Source organism: Trematomus bernacchii, unplaced genomic scaffold (assembly GCF_902827165.1).
Source record: "Trematomus bernacchii unplaced genomic scaffold, fTreBer1.1, whole genome shotgun sequence".
NCBI lineage: Eukaryota > Metazoa > Chordata > Actinopteri > Perciformes > Nototheniidae > Trematomus > Trematomus bernacchii.
Window position 1 is genome coordinate 7,540,559 of NW_022987564.1, and position 16,372 is coordinate 7,556,930.

The following is a 16,372-nucleotide window of genomic DNA, read 5'->3' on the forward strand; positions in this document are numbered from 1 at the left end:
AAGATATCTGACTGAACACACATCATTTAGCAATATATAGGCACTACCATACAGTATAGGCAGATGTAACGTGAACCTTGGGCCTGGAGTCTCGGGCAGTTGCCTACTTTGCCAAGTTAGGGACCAAGCAATATGCACCATATAAGCACAGCATTTGTTCAATGAATATTAAACCAGATGTACAATTAAAAAGGCTATTAACTGGATGAGCTGTGAAACAGTATACTGTATACACTCAATGGTAAGCCCTTTGAGAAATTCAGGTAACACTAACTACTTTACAGATCATTTTCAATTTTTCTGTCATGTCTGATAATTGATTTCTTTCACAGCGGTTTACACTTTTCACCCCAGATGTGATTTACCCTCTGGGACAAATGCTGAAGTGAAAATGTGCATGATTCAGGGTCTTTAATATCTGTTTTGGGAGACATTTGGCAGGTTATTATGGTGCTCTCAATCTGTTCGACACACTATGCGAATCATTTTGCTGGCATATAATTGTCCTGCAACAAAAGAAAACTGTCAGCAATACCAAAACAGCCATTGTTAAGACCAAATATGAGTTTCCTAAATAGCCAACAAATGCCTTTATGGCTCATTAAGAACAAAGATATAGGTCCTTTAGAATCACAAAGGCCATAAAGTGTACTTGGATTATATTTTAAGATGTTCTTGTCAAATGAGCACTCACATTTCCCAGGGTGCTACTTGGCCTGTGAAGACAGTAGTATAATGTCCCTCGTGGCTTTTAAGGAGCTCTCCAAATCTGAGAAAGTATGAACAGGGTTTTTTGCACTTGTCGTGGGATGTAGCCAAGTCCATTTACTCATGTACTGTACTTTAGTACAACAGTAAGGTAATTGTACTTTTACATAATGCTACTTGATGCTTTTACTCCACTACATTTTGTAGGCACAATTTATTTTTACTTCACTACATTTATTTGACAGATTTAATTACTAACCCTACCATCTTGAATCAAAAACAACTATGCTAAAGTTTAAAATATTCAAACCGAGGAATAGAATACACTAGGACACCAGAGAAAGTTATGAAATCATTTATTCCCAGCACATGTGGTTGTGTACATCTCCAGCATACGATACTGTGCACATGAGAAGCATCATCATTGACATTAGGCTGTACATGAACAGTGGTCACCTCTCCTGCTCACTCTCACACACACTCAGTCACACACACAGACAGACAGACGACTGGTCAGGACTTAAGGGGACCAAAACTGCTCACCAGAGTCTTTCCTGACTTGGTATCACATCTGCTCTGTTTCTGAACACAGTTTACTGTGCTGTGGTACTTGTGTCCTTGTAAACACCACAAGAGCTACAGTCCTGGCTCTGGCGCACGGTTAGACAAAAACACAGATGCTTGACATTCTTCTTTTTTTTGTTCTCCTTCTTATAGGCAGGTAAGAAACGGGTGTGGCTGTTGGACTACTGACTACACATCGAGCTTGAGTTTATTAATTTCTCAGTGCAGACTTGGTCTCTAACATATGGAAAAACAAGGAGGTGTTCCACTCAACAAGGACCGAATTATCCCTCCCACCCTCCTTTCCCCGTCTTCAACATGCTCTTTTACTAAACAGCAAGCTAAACACAGTTTCATCATACCAACTGGAAAAAGTTTATGACAACTACCGACATAATTCAGTTATCTTTGCAAGAACGAAAAAAATGATACACATGCAGACACGCACATTCTGACACTAAGAGGCGTGCAAACGGTATGAACTTCCAACACGGCCGGCGACTGTACCAAAATTAAAAAGGGGTCAACTAAACCAACGGCGACTAGGAGGACCTGTGTGAAATGTAATGTCACGAAGGGCACGCGTGACTTGTACTTTCTGTGTGCAGCTACATTTGAAAACACTTTTTTAGGATTTGTAAAGGACGTGTAGCTGCCATGATTTTCTAGTCTACAAGATAAGACCAAAAAACCAGGCTGCGGCGGCTGTGATACATTTCTACCAGCCTGCTGTGGTGGGTTGTTTCTCGCTAAGCAGACCCTCAAATGGAGGGTTTATTACTATGAATACAAAAGAGCCTCTGATGACCAGGATGTACAGAGCCAATGAGGCTTTTCAAAATAACTACATGACTACAAATCTGAAACCCGTTTGGTCCACATTATAGAAGTTGTTGGATTGGTGTTAATGCTCCACATGTCAATCTTCTATAAAAAAAAAAAAAGTGTGTTACTTTTTTTCAGCATATTATGGCCAAAATCCCAAAAGGCGTTACCCGCACTCCTCCTAACCAGTGTTTTTAAAGTCAGCACAGAAAGCAGACGAGACGAGGTGCACCTGCACTGTGTTTGTGAAAGTGAGCAAAAGGTAGAGCTAAAAAAAAAGCCAATATGGCACCGGATCCATAAATAAAGCATCAACTAAAAACAGTAAAAGCGCAGGCCGAGCTGGACGTACATGAAGAGAGTCGAGCTGAGTGTGACGTCAACACAGAGATATGGCTGGAGGTCTAAAATCACAAAAGGATTACTCTATGTGACAAGAGTTTATCCATATGACAAAGTCCAAGAAACATGACAAAAAAATAAGTTGTGTCAACGTCCACAGGTGACGCCAATATTTCAGGGGTTCCCAAGCTCAGCTGATCAATAAATTGTTTATTAAGACAACCCCGTGGAGAATGTTAAACAAGCAGATTTTGGGATTCTCATTAAAGCAGGTTAGTACATTGAGATTGCATGCTGTTCAGCAGTACAGGTTATCAAATACTGGCCTAGTGCTGGTTGTGCGCGTTGTGCAAGAGGGGCAACGAGCAATAAGGAAACTCTGCTTTCTTTCCTTCTCCCGCCAGCCAGAACGTCTCTCCCCTCTCTGCTGAAGCCCCCCCTCCCTTTAGCCCGCAGAAACCATATAAAAAGACAAAAAATAAAATAATAAAATCAAAATACATACATCATTATCACCCCCCTCACCCTGTATCCCCCCCAGTCTCTCGTCTTAACTAATCTCCTCAGTTAATAGTGTTTTCAATATGAAACAGTGGACACACCCATGTCAGATTCTAACATTTACATGGCTTTAAGCGCAGTCTGCTTCCCAACGAGCGATTGTTTGGAGAGACCGGGAGGAAGTACGAGGAAAGAGTAGAGGCAGGCAGAGAGGGACAGAGGGAGACTTCTGCTCCAAAACAGAGGGTGGAGTATTAGTGATGCCATCTGTCCTCTCCACTACTTCAGGATTAGATGGAGTCCTTCGCCCAATTCATCTGGAGAGGAAAGAATAAGTGCATTAAATCCTTTTCAAATAAGCAATCTATTAGGGCTTGTTACATACAGGCCCAATTATAATGAAGAGACAAGGTGAATGATGCATTATGAGCTCACCTTTGACAGTGCTGATCAAAAAACAGCTTTCGTCAGGCAAGTTGTAAACCATCTGGAAAAGACAAAAAAAATAATTAGTAAAATGTGGTTGATCATCAAATGTCCCCACCACGGTATAAATGAATACATAGTGTTTACTTGTGTGAGTGGTGACTGACAGAGTTAGGAGAGGCTGTCATAAAAGAAGGAGCGATAAAGTAGACTGACAGTGTGTGTGTGTGTGTGTGTGTGTGTGTGTGTGTGTGTGTGTGTGTGTGTGTGTGTGGATGTAAATGACATGCAAATATCTTATCTCTGTCTCTGTACAGAACCTCCCATCGTAGTCCTGCCATTTACTCTTGCTAATCTTTTACTTTGCCCCTTCTCATTTGTAAATCTATTTGCCTTCATTGGATTTCAGCATGTTGAGGGCCAACCATGGTTTGTATTGCAAGTTTGCAAGTTTAAGAAAACATTCACAGGAAGTGTAGTGCAGTTAAATTATATCATATCATTATATTTGCATCATTTTTGCAGTTTGGCATAGATAGCAGCTGCACGAAATGCATCTCAAAAGCTGAGCTAGCAGGGTGTCGATAAGTATCCATCCATGTTTTGAGTGTATCCCAGAGTTTAGATTTTTTATTAAAACATCCCTCTTGATAAAGAGCTCTGTACAGCTGAGAGTGGTACTCTACGTTTTATAAAGTGTTATTGGAGAGGAACAGTGTGAGTGTGAGTGTGAGTGTGTGTGTGTGTGTGTACCTGGTCACTGAGCAGGATGTGTATGCCTGTAGGACCCTGTCTGTACACCTGGTTGATGGTTCCCAGTGGAAGGCTGCACACACACGCCATCTTGCGGATCAGTTCTGCAGCAGTGAGCTCCTCTAGATACAGAGCATGATAAACTGTACAGAAACAGAGCAGATAAAGACAACATGTTAATAATATTCACACACTGCAACACTCCATAGACTAATACTATCAGCTGCAATGACTAGTTTGATAAACAATAGTTCAAGTAAAATGTTTTAAAAAATGTGGAGATTTCCTGCTTTTCTGTGTTTGGACTGACGATACATCATTTTAGGCTTGGATGAACATTTTGTACTATTTTCTGAGATCTTTTAGACCAAACAATTCCTCAAGAAAATCACAAGCAGATTGTAAATATTGAAAAGGATCTATGCCCTACTTATAGGAGTGGTACTGCAGTCAAACACAGGGCTTGTTTACCGTGTAAACTAGAGGAAATGCTGTGATCTCCATTTTCATTGGTTGCATGTCTCTCCAGCAGGGGGCTCTCCTGGAGGGACTCCTGACAGACGTACACTGTCAACCTGGGACGCACTGACCTACACACACACACACACATCATAATTTATGCAATGAAACACAGTGACAACTTCATAATGGTCATAGAAGTGTACACAAGAACAACAACCGACACACACTTAATTACACACCTGGATTTAAGTGCATTGAAGAGTCTGATCCCATCTGCTGGCCCACAAATCTGGACCAGGTCGTCCCGGGTTAGCTTCAACAAATCAGAACCTGAGCAACAAGTAAGAGGAGCGGTCACTTCCCTGCAGCTGATACAACATCACACACATGTTTTGGTGTTTTTTGACAGAGTGTGTGTACCTGAGAAGTGTGAGAAGAGCCGTGTGTAGGAGTTGAAGCGATTTTTCAGCAGCCACTTCTGTGCGTCCTGTATGGAGGCGGTGGGGCTCAACTGCTGCAGGACAACACACACACAGTGTCAACACACTTTAACACCAGGACCTGAAGTTATACTGAACACACTCATTCAGACCCACTAAGAAATAATACAGTACTGTACAGTTTATAATGTTTGACTTTTTTAGGGATACTACATTCTACAGTGAATGTATTTTTATTTACCTTTTCCACCAATTCAAACAGTTGAGTAGGGTGGAGAATAACCTCCGAGTTGCCATGGCTACCAGGGTCTGCCTGGTGATTGGGTGAGGACGATTCACTAGAACACAAGAAACTACAATTAATGGCACCAACCCACTACACTGCTTAAGTCTTCAGATTGCTGTACTGATCACACTAGCTTACTGACTTGAGAGAGAGAGAGAGAGAGAGAGAGAGAGAGAGAGCAAGAGAGAGATAGAGAGAGAGAGAGAGAGAGAGAGAGAGTGAATGGTGTGAATCCAAACCCCAGTTCTAAACTCCTGCAATATTTGTTTTTCCCTTTATGAATTACTAATACAGACTACTGTGGCCTGCTGTTATTCCTAATCATTTCCTCTCACACAGGTGCAGATATTAAATGACTGTTTGCTCTAGGGTGTGGTCTTTGTTCAAGTGCGACTTTTTGGCCAAGACACAGGCAACATGAGGCTATGCGTCAGCCTGCTCCATCGAAACGAGTTAATTGATGTTGGTTTGGTGTGTCAGGGCCTTTATAACGAGGTATCTTGGAGTCTTGTGGTTTGACAAGAAAAATAGTGGGATTCAAAATAATGCATCATTGGCGATTTCTTACTTTATCAGATCCTTTTCTTTTTTAAATCATAACAAGTAAGCGCCAATTTGCCAATCTGGAGCTTTTGACAGCAAATGAAATATCTGGGCTAAACTGTGTGGTGTGAACTCATTAAAAGGCTACGCACAAACATACACTTACCTGTCTGGTACTGAGGACGTTGTGTAGGTGGACAGTGGGGTGGAGGTGAAGGAGGGAGTAGCTGCCTGGTTGGGGCTGACGTAGGCATTGTCTGGCCACGGGGAGCACTGAGAGGAGACAGATGTATTTAAATACACAATTAATCTCACTTACTGGGTTAATTAACACTGCAAGCCAACTCTAAATATCCCAAAAGAAAAGGCATAAAGGTTGAGGAAAAGTCAAGGGTGGATAGGGAATTTAGCTTTGCACCATCTCCACCCCGCCTACTAATGTCAAATACATGGCATTAAAACATCTCCTTCCCTGCAGCTGGTCTACACGCTCCAGACTACAGCCATGTGTCTACAGGGGGGCCGACTGATGGAGTGATGGGGAGGAGGAGAGGGGAGCAGGGTGCTTACACTGCCTCTCTTGGCCAAGGAGTCGCCACAGTCAGCGGGAAGTGTCCGCTTGCTGGACTTTTTCAGCTCGTGGTCACCCGCATCCTCTATGATGGGCTCAAGCCTCGTCTACGTACAGACACACAGCAGAGGTTAGCCAGCCGGCGACCAACACACAAACACAACCAATAACCTGAGGGAAGTCTTAGTGTGACAAACAAGTGTAGAAAAAGTTAAATTACTGCTTTCTACCCCCCAATAAAAGCTGTGATAACACATCTGAGACACAGAAAACCTTATGTTTAAAGTAAAAATCTAGTGTTTTGATGTGGGGCTGAATGAGGCAATTATACATGGACAGGAGTATGGGCACAGGAGCAATGTACAATAATGGAGCAGTAACCAAATATATTTTAACCACTTTCAAATAATCAGTTCTAGGGTATACTTGCTGTCAGACAGAGACATGTCTTTCCTTTGCTCTTTCTTAAGCCACCAGACTTCATTGAGAAAAACTGTGATTTTACTTTACAGAACACCGAGGTTGCTGGTTGACCGCTGTCCTTCGCTTACTTCTGATTCACCAAAGTCACACACACTAAGAAACCGGTTGAGGCAGCGGTGTGTTCTGCAAATTAAGTGAGTCTGGTGGCTTTGAAAAGAGGAAACGTAACAGCTTTCTCGTCTGAAAATGATGTTTCGTGGCAAGGCAGTTAAAATATTCTGAATAGAACATACACTTCAAATGTAATACTTTTAAGGTGGCGAAAGTATGTTTAACTGCTGTCCCCGTTCAGTACATTTCTCAGCTTCCATTTCCATACTCCCGTCTGCTTCTCTAAACTGGGCTCTCACCTTCATCTATAAGTACCTCATACAACCCAATCAAAAGGAACCTTGTTTTGTATATTTTAAGCCATTTCTACAAACTATGCAGAGTTTTTCTTTATTCTGAGTGTGTCACCTCATCTGACAAAAGACCAACTTTTAACATGATATGAAGGAGTGTGTGTTTAAACTGTCTTCTACAAACTAAATTAGATCATGAGACGAGATGCGTCAGGATCCAGGTGGCTGAACACCTCAGCTAAACACTAAACAGTACTTGGGGAAACCCTGTTGTGCATTTTAACATAACTGCCAAAACCACTTTCTAAAGCATACCAGATGCAGTGCTGTCGTCCAAGCGACCATTAACAGATTTATCCTCAAGTATTCAAATACGTGAGGAGACTTGGAACCTCCTGAGAGAGGTAATCCATCACACCTGTCACTTTGACTGTTCTGTCAAGATATATCATCATCACATTGTGGTGCATTGCAGGTCAAGAGCAGGTTGCTGTGGTGGTTTATTAATGTTTATCACGAGCAGAATTTTAATTCAGGAGATACAAGGGGTACATTTAAGCTGGATCTTATGAATTTAGTAGTAGTTTTTTGCATAAAATAACTGCTGTTTGGTTTTTTCATAAGTCTCAAGCATCCAGAACATGATTGAGAAAATGGTTGGCAGTGATCTAGAGCACCCTTTACCTCGAATTTAGCCACACAGTAGGCCACTCTGCAGAAACACATTTCTACATGGATAACCCCCCCAAATAAAAGCTGAAACTGGGCACTTGCTAGTACTTCATTTGCACTAAAGCCAGATATTTGTTTTAGGCCTGACTGTCCATAGCACTAACCTCTGACAGGATAGTGGTATCATAAGAAGACTGGTACTTCTCCTTCTCATGGGGTGAGCGTTTCTCCATCTTCTCCCTGTCCGTCTTTTGCTTACGGTCCGCCCCCTTTGGCTAAAGAGGAAGCAGAAAAGATCAGAAAAAGGGAGCGATATTTGATTTGCTGTAAGTTCCCAGGTGATGTACAAATGTCCCCCACACATAAGATAATGAGTGTGTACCTTAAAGACTTTGATTTGGCAGGAGGCAGAGTGGAGGTGCTCTATGTACTCTCCCCCCTCTCCCTGGGCGAACGTGTCAAACTGGATCCTGAAGGGGACGCCTTTCTCTCCCCCGTGCTTCCTGGGAGTGAACTCTGTGCTGATGCAGTGCACCTGCAGCACAAACATGTGATTCATGTGGAAATTTAGAGGCAACAGATGGCACAAAAGACAGCTGAAAGTGTGAGTGTTTGTGTGGTTTGTATGAGACACGACGCGAGTGTGTGTTACCTGCACAAAAACAGAAGCTCTCTTGTTCAAGTCCCACAGGAACTCTGCTGCGTTGAGCTGCGAGGGGTGAGTCTTCGGCTCCACAATGCCCACTGACATGGGGATATCTGTCTCACACACACAGACACACAGATATTTGACCTCCGAATCACACACACACAGATTGGACGGTTTGAGTAAACATTTCACGCCAGGCTTCATTACCGATGTCAAGGAGACGGTCGCCAGGACGATTCCACTTCCAGCCCTCCAGTTGCTGGTGCTCGGTGTACTGCAGCCGGCGGTCATGAAACACCACCCGCACTATGCTCTGCACACACACACACACAGCATGTTAGATATGAAGAGAATCTAACGTGAGAATTAAATATTTGTCCCCCTCCAGCTGCAATGACCCTCTCACCTTCACCATCTTGTTGTTGATCTCAGGTAACTCGTCCTGCTTCCTGTTGTCCAACATACGCACCTCGTAAGACTGGCCTGAGAGAGAGAGAGGAGGGGAACAGATCATCAGAAGAAATAAAATAACACATGATGGGTAGGGTCAGAAACATTGGATCTTCTTCAACTATTTAATGTCCTTATTGTCTCTGTAAAGTGTTATGCTCATTTTATGTTGCGTTGCTCATTATTTGTTATGACAATTACTGATTATAAAATATTTTAATGTCTAAACGAAAGCAGCCTTTATTGTAGCGCTTGAGACTATTGCAAATTCAATTTGCCCTCACATCTTGACCAGCTTAACTGTTATTATTCTTGTTTTATTATTGAAGTAAGTGACAGTAAAATGCAAAAAAAACGTGTTGTTTCAATGTGTTTTGAAAATAGAAGAGCGGTGGAGTTGATGCCTTATCACTGCTTGCATCTGTTTTAGTATCCTTTAAATTGTAGAGCAGCAGGTGTTCATTGCACCATCTGACATATCTGGTGTTCATATAGGCTGGGTACTTGACTATGCATGACACAAAAATAAATACTACCAATAACTCGAAGTTTGCACTAAAAAGGTAAGAACAAATATATATACCCATGTTGTTAAGCTTTCATTGTTGAAATACCATCAAGGTTTTGAAGGGAAAACATGTCATCAGAAGTATTTTATATTTTCACACCATCTCAATGCTAAATGCTGGAACCACAGAATTACTCCCCTCTCCCTTAGATCTTGACTACACGATAAATTGTCAAAGTGGGCACTTAGCCCACAACATGCTTATTGATTATTTCCCAGTGAAGCACATCATGACCTAAGGCCATGGATGACCAGACCATCTTTAAACAGCCTATTCTGCAGTTAATACATTTGTTTGCATCAGCAAACAATAGACCTAGAGTTGCAATTTAGCTACCCTAGCAATTCGGTGTCATTCCATATATGGAAAATCAATTTTTATATGAATTAGGAAAAATCCATGAAAGCTGGGCACAATAATTGATAGCTTTTGTCTTGCAGTAAAGCAGAGAAAAACTCTTTAGGGAACTTTGGGATGTTAACCTTTGCAGAACATTTACATGCACAAAAACTATATAACACACTGCAGGAAGGAAAGCCAAAATGGGGTGATTTATAAAGGCTTGACTAGTTGTATTGTGTTTGTGTGTCTCACCTTGGTTCAGGTATGTGAGCGTCTCGTCGTGCAGCTTGATGGCAGGCGAGGTGGCGGCGCACAGCACATACTGGAATGGGGGGTTTTTGGTCTCACTTTCAGGAGGAAGGCTGGAGTCCTCCTGCTTGAAGATGGGCAGAGCCAGCACATCGCTGAGAAAGAGAAAAAAAACAAGAGAAACAAACAGGAAGTCAGCACAGATCCGATTCGCGAGAAAACCATTAAGAAAGAAAGCAGCTTTAAAGTTTGCATGAGCTGTTTTATTTGGCCTTCAGAAGTTGTTAATTGGCTTCAAACATTAATTTAAAGTTCTACGCTGTTTTAAACTTCAATGGCATCTTGATGAAAACACACACAATAACTGTGACCAACAAAGCAAAGCATGCCTTTATTCCTCAGGTTTCCCCACTTTTGAAATTATCTCTAAAACACATAAGCTAAGTTTCTAAACTGTTGCATGCTCCACTTTTGGCAAGACAATACTTCCTCATAGTGTGGAATTATTAACTGGTTTGGCTTATTTTAGAAGGGGTGACGAAGGCTCTCCATCGATCAAATGGCTCTTATTATATATGCATGAGACCGCGGGAGCATGATAAATGAACAAAAACACCCAGAGATAGACTGAGCCGCTGACACACACTATCTCTCACACTTTGCAGCCACTCCAGACAACCAACCCGTCCTCGACTCACCCTGACAAATGCTGCAACCGTGTCAACCGGTGCACAGTGAACTGTCTGCGGGCGTGCACTGGTCCTATCCAAGCTAAGAGATTCAGACCATGGCATCTCATTACCTTGAAAACCTTTTTGGCAAGTCACTGTGCCGCCCTAGACCGAGGCACAACAACATGACATTCCTGCAGCACCTTCCTCCCAAAAACAACACCTTAAAAAAACAGCCACCTGCTAGATTATGAAGTCTCAAATCACTTCTCTCTAGGGCTGCACGATTTTAAAACAATTAACTATTTTTTTGCACCAATATTGCATGTTAAGATTAAGGAGGGAATTATCTTTACTGCATGATCAATCTGATCATCATTGTAAAAAAAAGATCATGGTGTGAGTTTTTGTGAAGTCCGTCGAACATTATTTGTAGTCAGGGATATCGCTGCAGCTCCATGATACTTAAAGGTGGGGTAGGTAATTTTGGAGAAATCCGCTCGAGTGCGCTAGAATTTGAAAATACACAACCGGAAAAAATCTGCCACTTCCTTACAGAGCCCCTCCTCCAACACATACGAACGTGCACATGACCAATGAGGGCACGAGATAAGTTAGTGCACAGATTGAAGGCTGACAGGCAGGTAGGCCATCCAGTTATTTTAGCCGGGCTGGCTCAGATGATTGGTCGTGCTTTTTACAGTACTACGGCTTCCACAGATGAATTTTTTTTTATGGATTTGTTGTCAAAGCACTTAAGATATTCATTGCTATCGGGATGTTAAGAGCATTCCATGGAATATAACAAAAAGTGTATCTCGAGCCGGTTTCTCAAACTTACCTACCCCACCTTTAATTCAAATTATATTATGTTGTAATACATATGTAGCCATTAACAATTAACGTGCATCCTTCAATTTGCATATTACACTAGTCTATTTGGCAATTTGGATCGAAGTTCTTATATCTCTTAATCTCTTGCAGCTATCTGTGTTTTCTCTGCAGTGGGTGCCCTGTCAGAGCCACCCTGGGTGCCACGGCCCTGCTACCCAGGAAAACTACAACTACTTCCTGAAATGTGAGGAGCTGGTCCCCCTAAAACACATCGAGACATTCTGTTCCTACCAGCTGCTGACTCCAAACATGCAACCCAGCCCAATACCACAGATAGCACTACTGCTGGACCTGCTGACACCACACACACGCTATGTTTTCACTAACTCGCTTACATGCAACACATCACCAGAGTATTGGTAAACCTGCTTACACTCATAAGAGACTGACCCTCACTTACGTCACTTGGATACATGCAGGCTAAAAACGCAGATGGCCGAGGAAGCAGCTGATAAGAAACACGAGGGTCCTGGGAGTTTCTTTCTGTAGTCACATAAGTGTCATCACCTCCTGTAAACTATATAATTCAGTACAAATGTAGAGATACTAATCAAATGTGTGACACAAGTTATAAAGAGGAACTTAAGAGGGCTGCATGTATTTAATTTGGGCATAGTGACAAATACTGTGTGGCTACTAGAGCTGGGAATAAAGTTAAAAATGTTCATTAGACTTTGTACCAATAAAATATTTTCACCGTCAATGGTAATACCATAACAACCTTTTTCCAGTAAGATAGTTACGGTTTTAAATTGAAATTTGAGCATCTAAAAATCAACTGACAGAGTTTGTTTCTGAGGAAGATTGTGGGAACAAATTAAAAGCTTTAAATCAGCAAAAAACGTAACCATGAATCTTTTGATGAGTTTGTTTTGTTCAATGTTAAAGAATCTAGTCAAGCATTCAAAACCAACTCTTGCGCCAAAGTGTCAAAGTTGGTAGTTAATGCTTGGGCAGATTGTCTTTGATCAGACATTTCCACATATAAAATCAGGAAGCTGTTGTTATTATAGACGTATCCTAAAGAAAAAAAATCGTATTTAACCTATTGCATTATGCAGTTTGGCATATTGTGTTAGCAGTTAGAAAAGCCAACAGAACTTAAACCCAACTGAAATGTGACAACCATAGATCACCTAGTGCGGCTTAAACTATTACTGTAGAAGGAAATAAATCAAGAAAAATACCTCCTATCATTTCCAAAAATTGAGTCAGGTGCTTCTTAAGATATATGAGAAAGGAATAAGTGCTGAAGCTCCTGCCACTTATACCTCCAAGTCAAATAACTCCTGTAGAGCTTTCCTTAACAACAATATTTAAATGACTCCCATCTCCTTGTGCATAATTCACAACCCTTTGTTTCGACGTCACTAGAAACAAAGCTATAGACATTTTCTGATAACTATACCACTAGTGTGAGGGGCCACAACAAGCCCTTCCTGCAGCCTTCCTCTGTGTTATCTTACACGCAGTTTATGTCTCTTTTGACAATAGCATTAACGTATATAATGTCCCTCAAAGTATACCACATGTCCTTCCTTTGCTTTGCTTAGGTTTAGAGAAATTAATCTTTGGCCCTGATCCTAGCACCCTGCAATGACTGCCCTACTCTAAATCCCAAAACAAAGAGAAGCCACAGTACAAAGGGGAGAACACACACTGGTATGGGGGTGTAAATGTTAACACTTCAGAAAGGCAGGTTGTATTTTGTCGACCCAATACTATGTTAGGTAGCCGGGGAAAGGCATGTTGTCTTCGGTGTCTAACCTCATGCTGTAGGCTCCAGCCCCCAGCTCCTGCCCGATGCCGGACAGGCTGGCATCGAAGTCGTGCACCAGCCCCGACTCGATGGATGCGTCGTCCATCTTCAGCACCCAGGCCATCGGCCCCAGCTCCTTGTCCTCGGCTTCTACTCGGAGGGACGCCAGCTTGCTTCAGGTACGAGAGGTCGGCTAGCGAAGAAGCTGGCTGTGCAGCTGCAGGGACACCGTGAGAGGAAAGTTATGCTGCTAGCCCGTTAGCCGCTCCTTGGCAGGCTGGGCAGGCGGTAGCTTTCCACAGAGACTGGGTGTATCGCCATATCTCCACTCGGGTTATTTTTTTCCTCTTTTGTCACAAAACACGGTGCTCCACGACCGTCTGAAAGTAACAATAAGTTAGAGTTCACTCAGCTAGCGAATGTTAGTCGTGACTGAAGATGCGAGCTGGTTGTCAGCATGCTAACGTTAGCTAACAGCTAGCGAGCTCTACAATGGTAACTAAAGCAAGCTAGCATGAATCCAGCAGCCCCGCTGTTACGCTAAAGTCTTAAAGCAGGCTAATTATGGTTTGCCCAACACAATGCAACAGGCAGAGGATAATTGTGTGTTTAGTCCACACGCCGCATCCCACGCAGCGTCCGCACAGCTGTTGCTACCTAGCTACCAGGCTAACTAGCATCAACTTCACTTGCTTTGAATCGACCGTTGATGTCCGGTGATCCTAGGAAGAGCAGCTCTCCTCTGGCGCTCCCTGTACCATCCCAACCCGCTCTCCTCTTCTCATCGCGGTGCAGGAACAACCGCTAAGGCTCCCGCTTCTTGAGACGCAGTCCTTTAACCATCCAAAGTGCAGCGATTGACACAAAACCAGGCATCAACATGGCTCCCCTCAGCATACGGACATTCGCTCTGTGAAGCCTGCAGCGCTGCCACCGACAGCTTCAGGAAGGATGCCAACAGCCAATCAGAGGCCGCAGTCTGTGCCCAGCGCATGGGGGTTAGCCAATCAGCGGCCTCCAAACTTCCGTCATTGTGTCCAACTGTACTTGCGCTCTGCCGCCTCCCACAAAGTAAATGAAAGAGTCTATAAAGTCATAACTGTCAACAAAGATACACACTTTAATAGTGTGAACATTTGCCACCCTGCATGACACAGAGAAATATATAGAATGCACACACACAGTAACAGAACTAATTTGTTCGCAAGTGAAAAGAAGCAAAAACCACATAGTTATTCTTTAACTTTTCTATAACTATAACTCTTCCGCCAGTGTGAATTAAATACAACATCCTGTGAGTCATTATAATGACACACCGTGCCAAAAATAATAACTTGATATCCCTATTTCACTCATCATTTTGTGAAATATTCTTGTTATTTTGAATTACTAAGTAGTTTTATTTGGTTATACTTGGTCATATTTTTTTAATATTATTTTACTAATTGCAATACTTTAATTTAGTATTTAAGTATATTTTGAGATAAAATGTCTTTCTCTTGAGATATCATCATTGTATTAACACAAGTCATTATTTTTGAGATACTAAATAATTATTTTGAAATACTTGTTTTGATATTTTGATATAAGGGTTTGTCATTATAATAAACACATTTGCATTTTTTATTATGTAAAGGCTAAGTTTTCACCTTGTTTTTTATTTGACTGGTGGAAATTACTTCAGTTACAGAGATCTCAGACATGTCTGGGACTGGGACCATAAACAAAATAAACACTGTTGTCCGTACCGTGTGTAGCTGCTGCCGTCGAGTCTCTGCACTGGGGCTCGGAAGTTTTCAGTGTATTGCTGCCAGAACAACATCGTGTCTGTCCCACAAACAGCTGTTGTTTCACTCCAAATAAACACTCAGCCCGGTGCCGAGGAGGTCCAGACAGCAGCTCATGTATGTCTCATGTCCTCGTTGAATAATCTGCTCCTCAGAAGTCTGTTGCATGCATGCATCAGGTTTATTGTCTAGTCAATAATTATCCCCCGGTCGGACCCTGGCCGTCGGTTAAGTCTCTGGGTGGCAACGTTTTTTTTTCCGGGCAGGGTACAAGCGCTATTTTGGCCCATCTGAGGGAAGACCCGCCTTAAGATTTAATAACTGTCCCTCTGTTGGTCAATTCAGGACATGGACATCACACAGCATTCAGACACAGTCAAAACAAAGTTGGCCAACAATCTACCTGCTGAGTGACTAATTTCAGTAACGCATTATAACATAGATCATATTATTGGATTGTTATTACTGTTAATTTAATAACTAACATGTTTTGTTGTTGAAGCTGATCTAAGTGGAGGTAATAGCTTACTTTAAATATTGGGTAGTGCATTTTTATTTTGCAATGCAGCCGCTTTCTGAAGCTTGCTTGCCACCTTCGCACACATCATCAAATATGTATTTATCTATTTATTCTTGATAAAGCCAAAACCTTACATTGTTCTCTAGTTACTAAGGCTACTAGCTGCATTCTGGTTTTTATGTTAATATGTTTGAATGTCTCCTGTTTGCATGTTGTATGTGTTTACACTTTGTAATAGCAAATAATGCACAAGCAAGCCAGACACATTTCTGCCTTTTGCATTCAACCGGGTAAATATTTAAATATTTTCCATTATATTGTTTTATTTCTTCCTGTAATATACTGAAGTAAAGATATAAAGTCAAATAAAAGCACATTTTCAAAGTAGAAATATCGTTAAACTGTATTTAGGGAACATTTTTAGCACATTCACTGCATGTCCTTGGCACTTACTGCAGGCTGTTTCTGTATCAGAGATCCTCATTAGCTGCTCCTAAATGTACAGCCCAGAGCACACATGAAATTCAGCACTTCTCAAATAGCTATGTTGCATAAGTCATGT

The 16,372-nt window shown here is 41.9% G+C and overlaps 1 protein-coding gene across 6 annotated transcripts; it reads right to left on the minus strand.

Annotated features, from left to right (window-relative positions):
- Window positions 1–1,047: 1,047 nt before the first annotated feature.
- On the minus strand, window positions 1,048–15,531 carry ubp1 (upstream binding protein 1). Of its 6 annotated transcripts, none has more exons than XM_034125277.1 (17): window positions 15,252–15,530; window positions 13,512–14,557; window positions 10,183–10,334; window positions 8,976–9,052; window positions 8,777–8,882; window positions 8,573–8,679; window positions 8,303–8,455; window positions 8,085–8,195; window positions 6,421–6,528; window positions 6,017–6,123; window positions 5,263–5,374; window positions 5,002–5,092; window positions 4,821–4,911; window positions 4,591–4,709; window positions 4,120–4,262; window positions 3,376–3,427; window positions 1,048–3,257 (listed from the first exon to the last, which is right to left on the minus strand). In XM_034125277.1, the coding sequence occupies exons 2-17, from the start codon at window positions 13,625–13,627 to the stop codon at window positions 3,220–3,222; spliced, it is 1,683 nt and encodes a 560-aa protein (XP_033981168.1). In that variant the 5' UTR covers window positions 13,628–14,557; window positions 15,252–15,530; the 3' UTR covers window positions 1,048–3,219. The 6 variants fall into 6 exon arrangements, with proteins under 6 accessions (XP_033981168.1, XP_033981167.1, XP_033981170.1 ...); XM_034125276.1 differs by having other exon boundaries at window positions 5,002–5,095; window positions 15,252–15,529; XM_034125279.1 differs by having other exon boundaries at window positions 5,002–5,095; window positions 5,263–5,359; window positions 15,252–15,527.
- Window positions 15,532–16,372: the final 841 nt, after the last annotated feature.

What these genes read in the sequence shown, in the direction of transcription:
- ubp1 (XM_034125276.1), bottom strand. Translation starts at nt 13,627, where the DNA reads ATGGCCTGGGTGCTGAAGATGGACGACGCATCCATCGAGTCGGGGCTG. An exon ending in CCTTGGCCAAGAGAGGCAGT is followed by an intron (nt 6,124 to 6,420) that starts GTAAGCACCCTG and finishes GTCTCCTCTCAG; the next exon opens with TGCTCCCCGTGGCCAGACAA. An exon ending in GCTCTTCTCACACTTCTCAG is followed by an intron (nt 4,912 to 5,001) that starts GTACACACACTC and finishes CTTGTTGCTCAG; the next exon opens with GTTCTGATTTGTTGAAGCTA.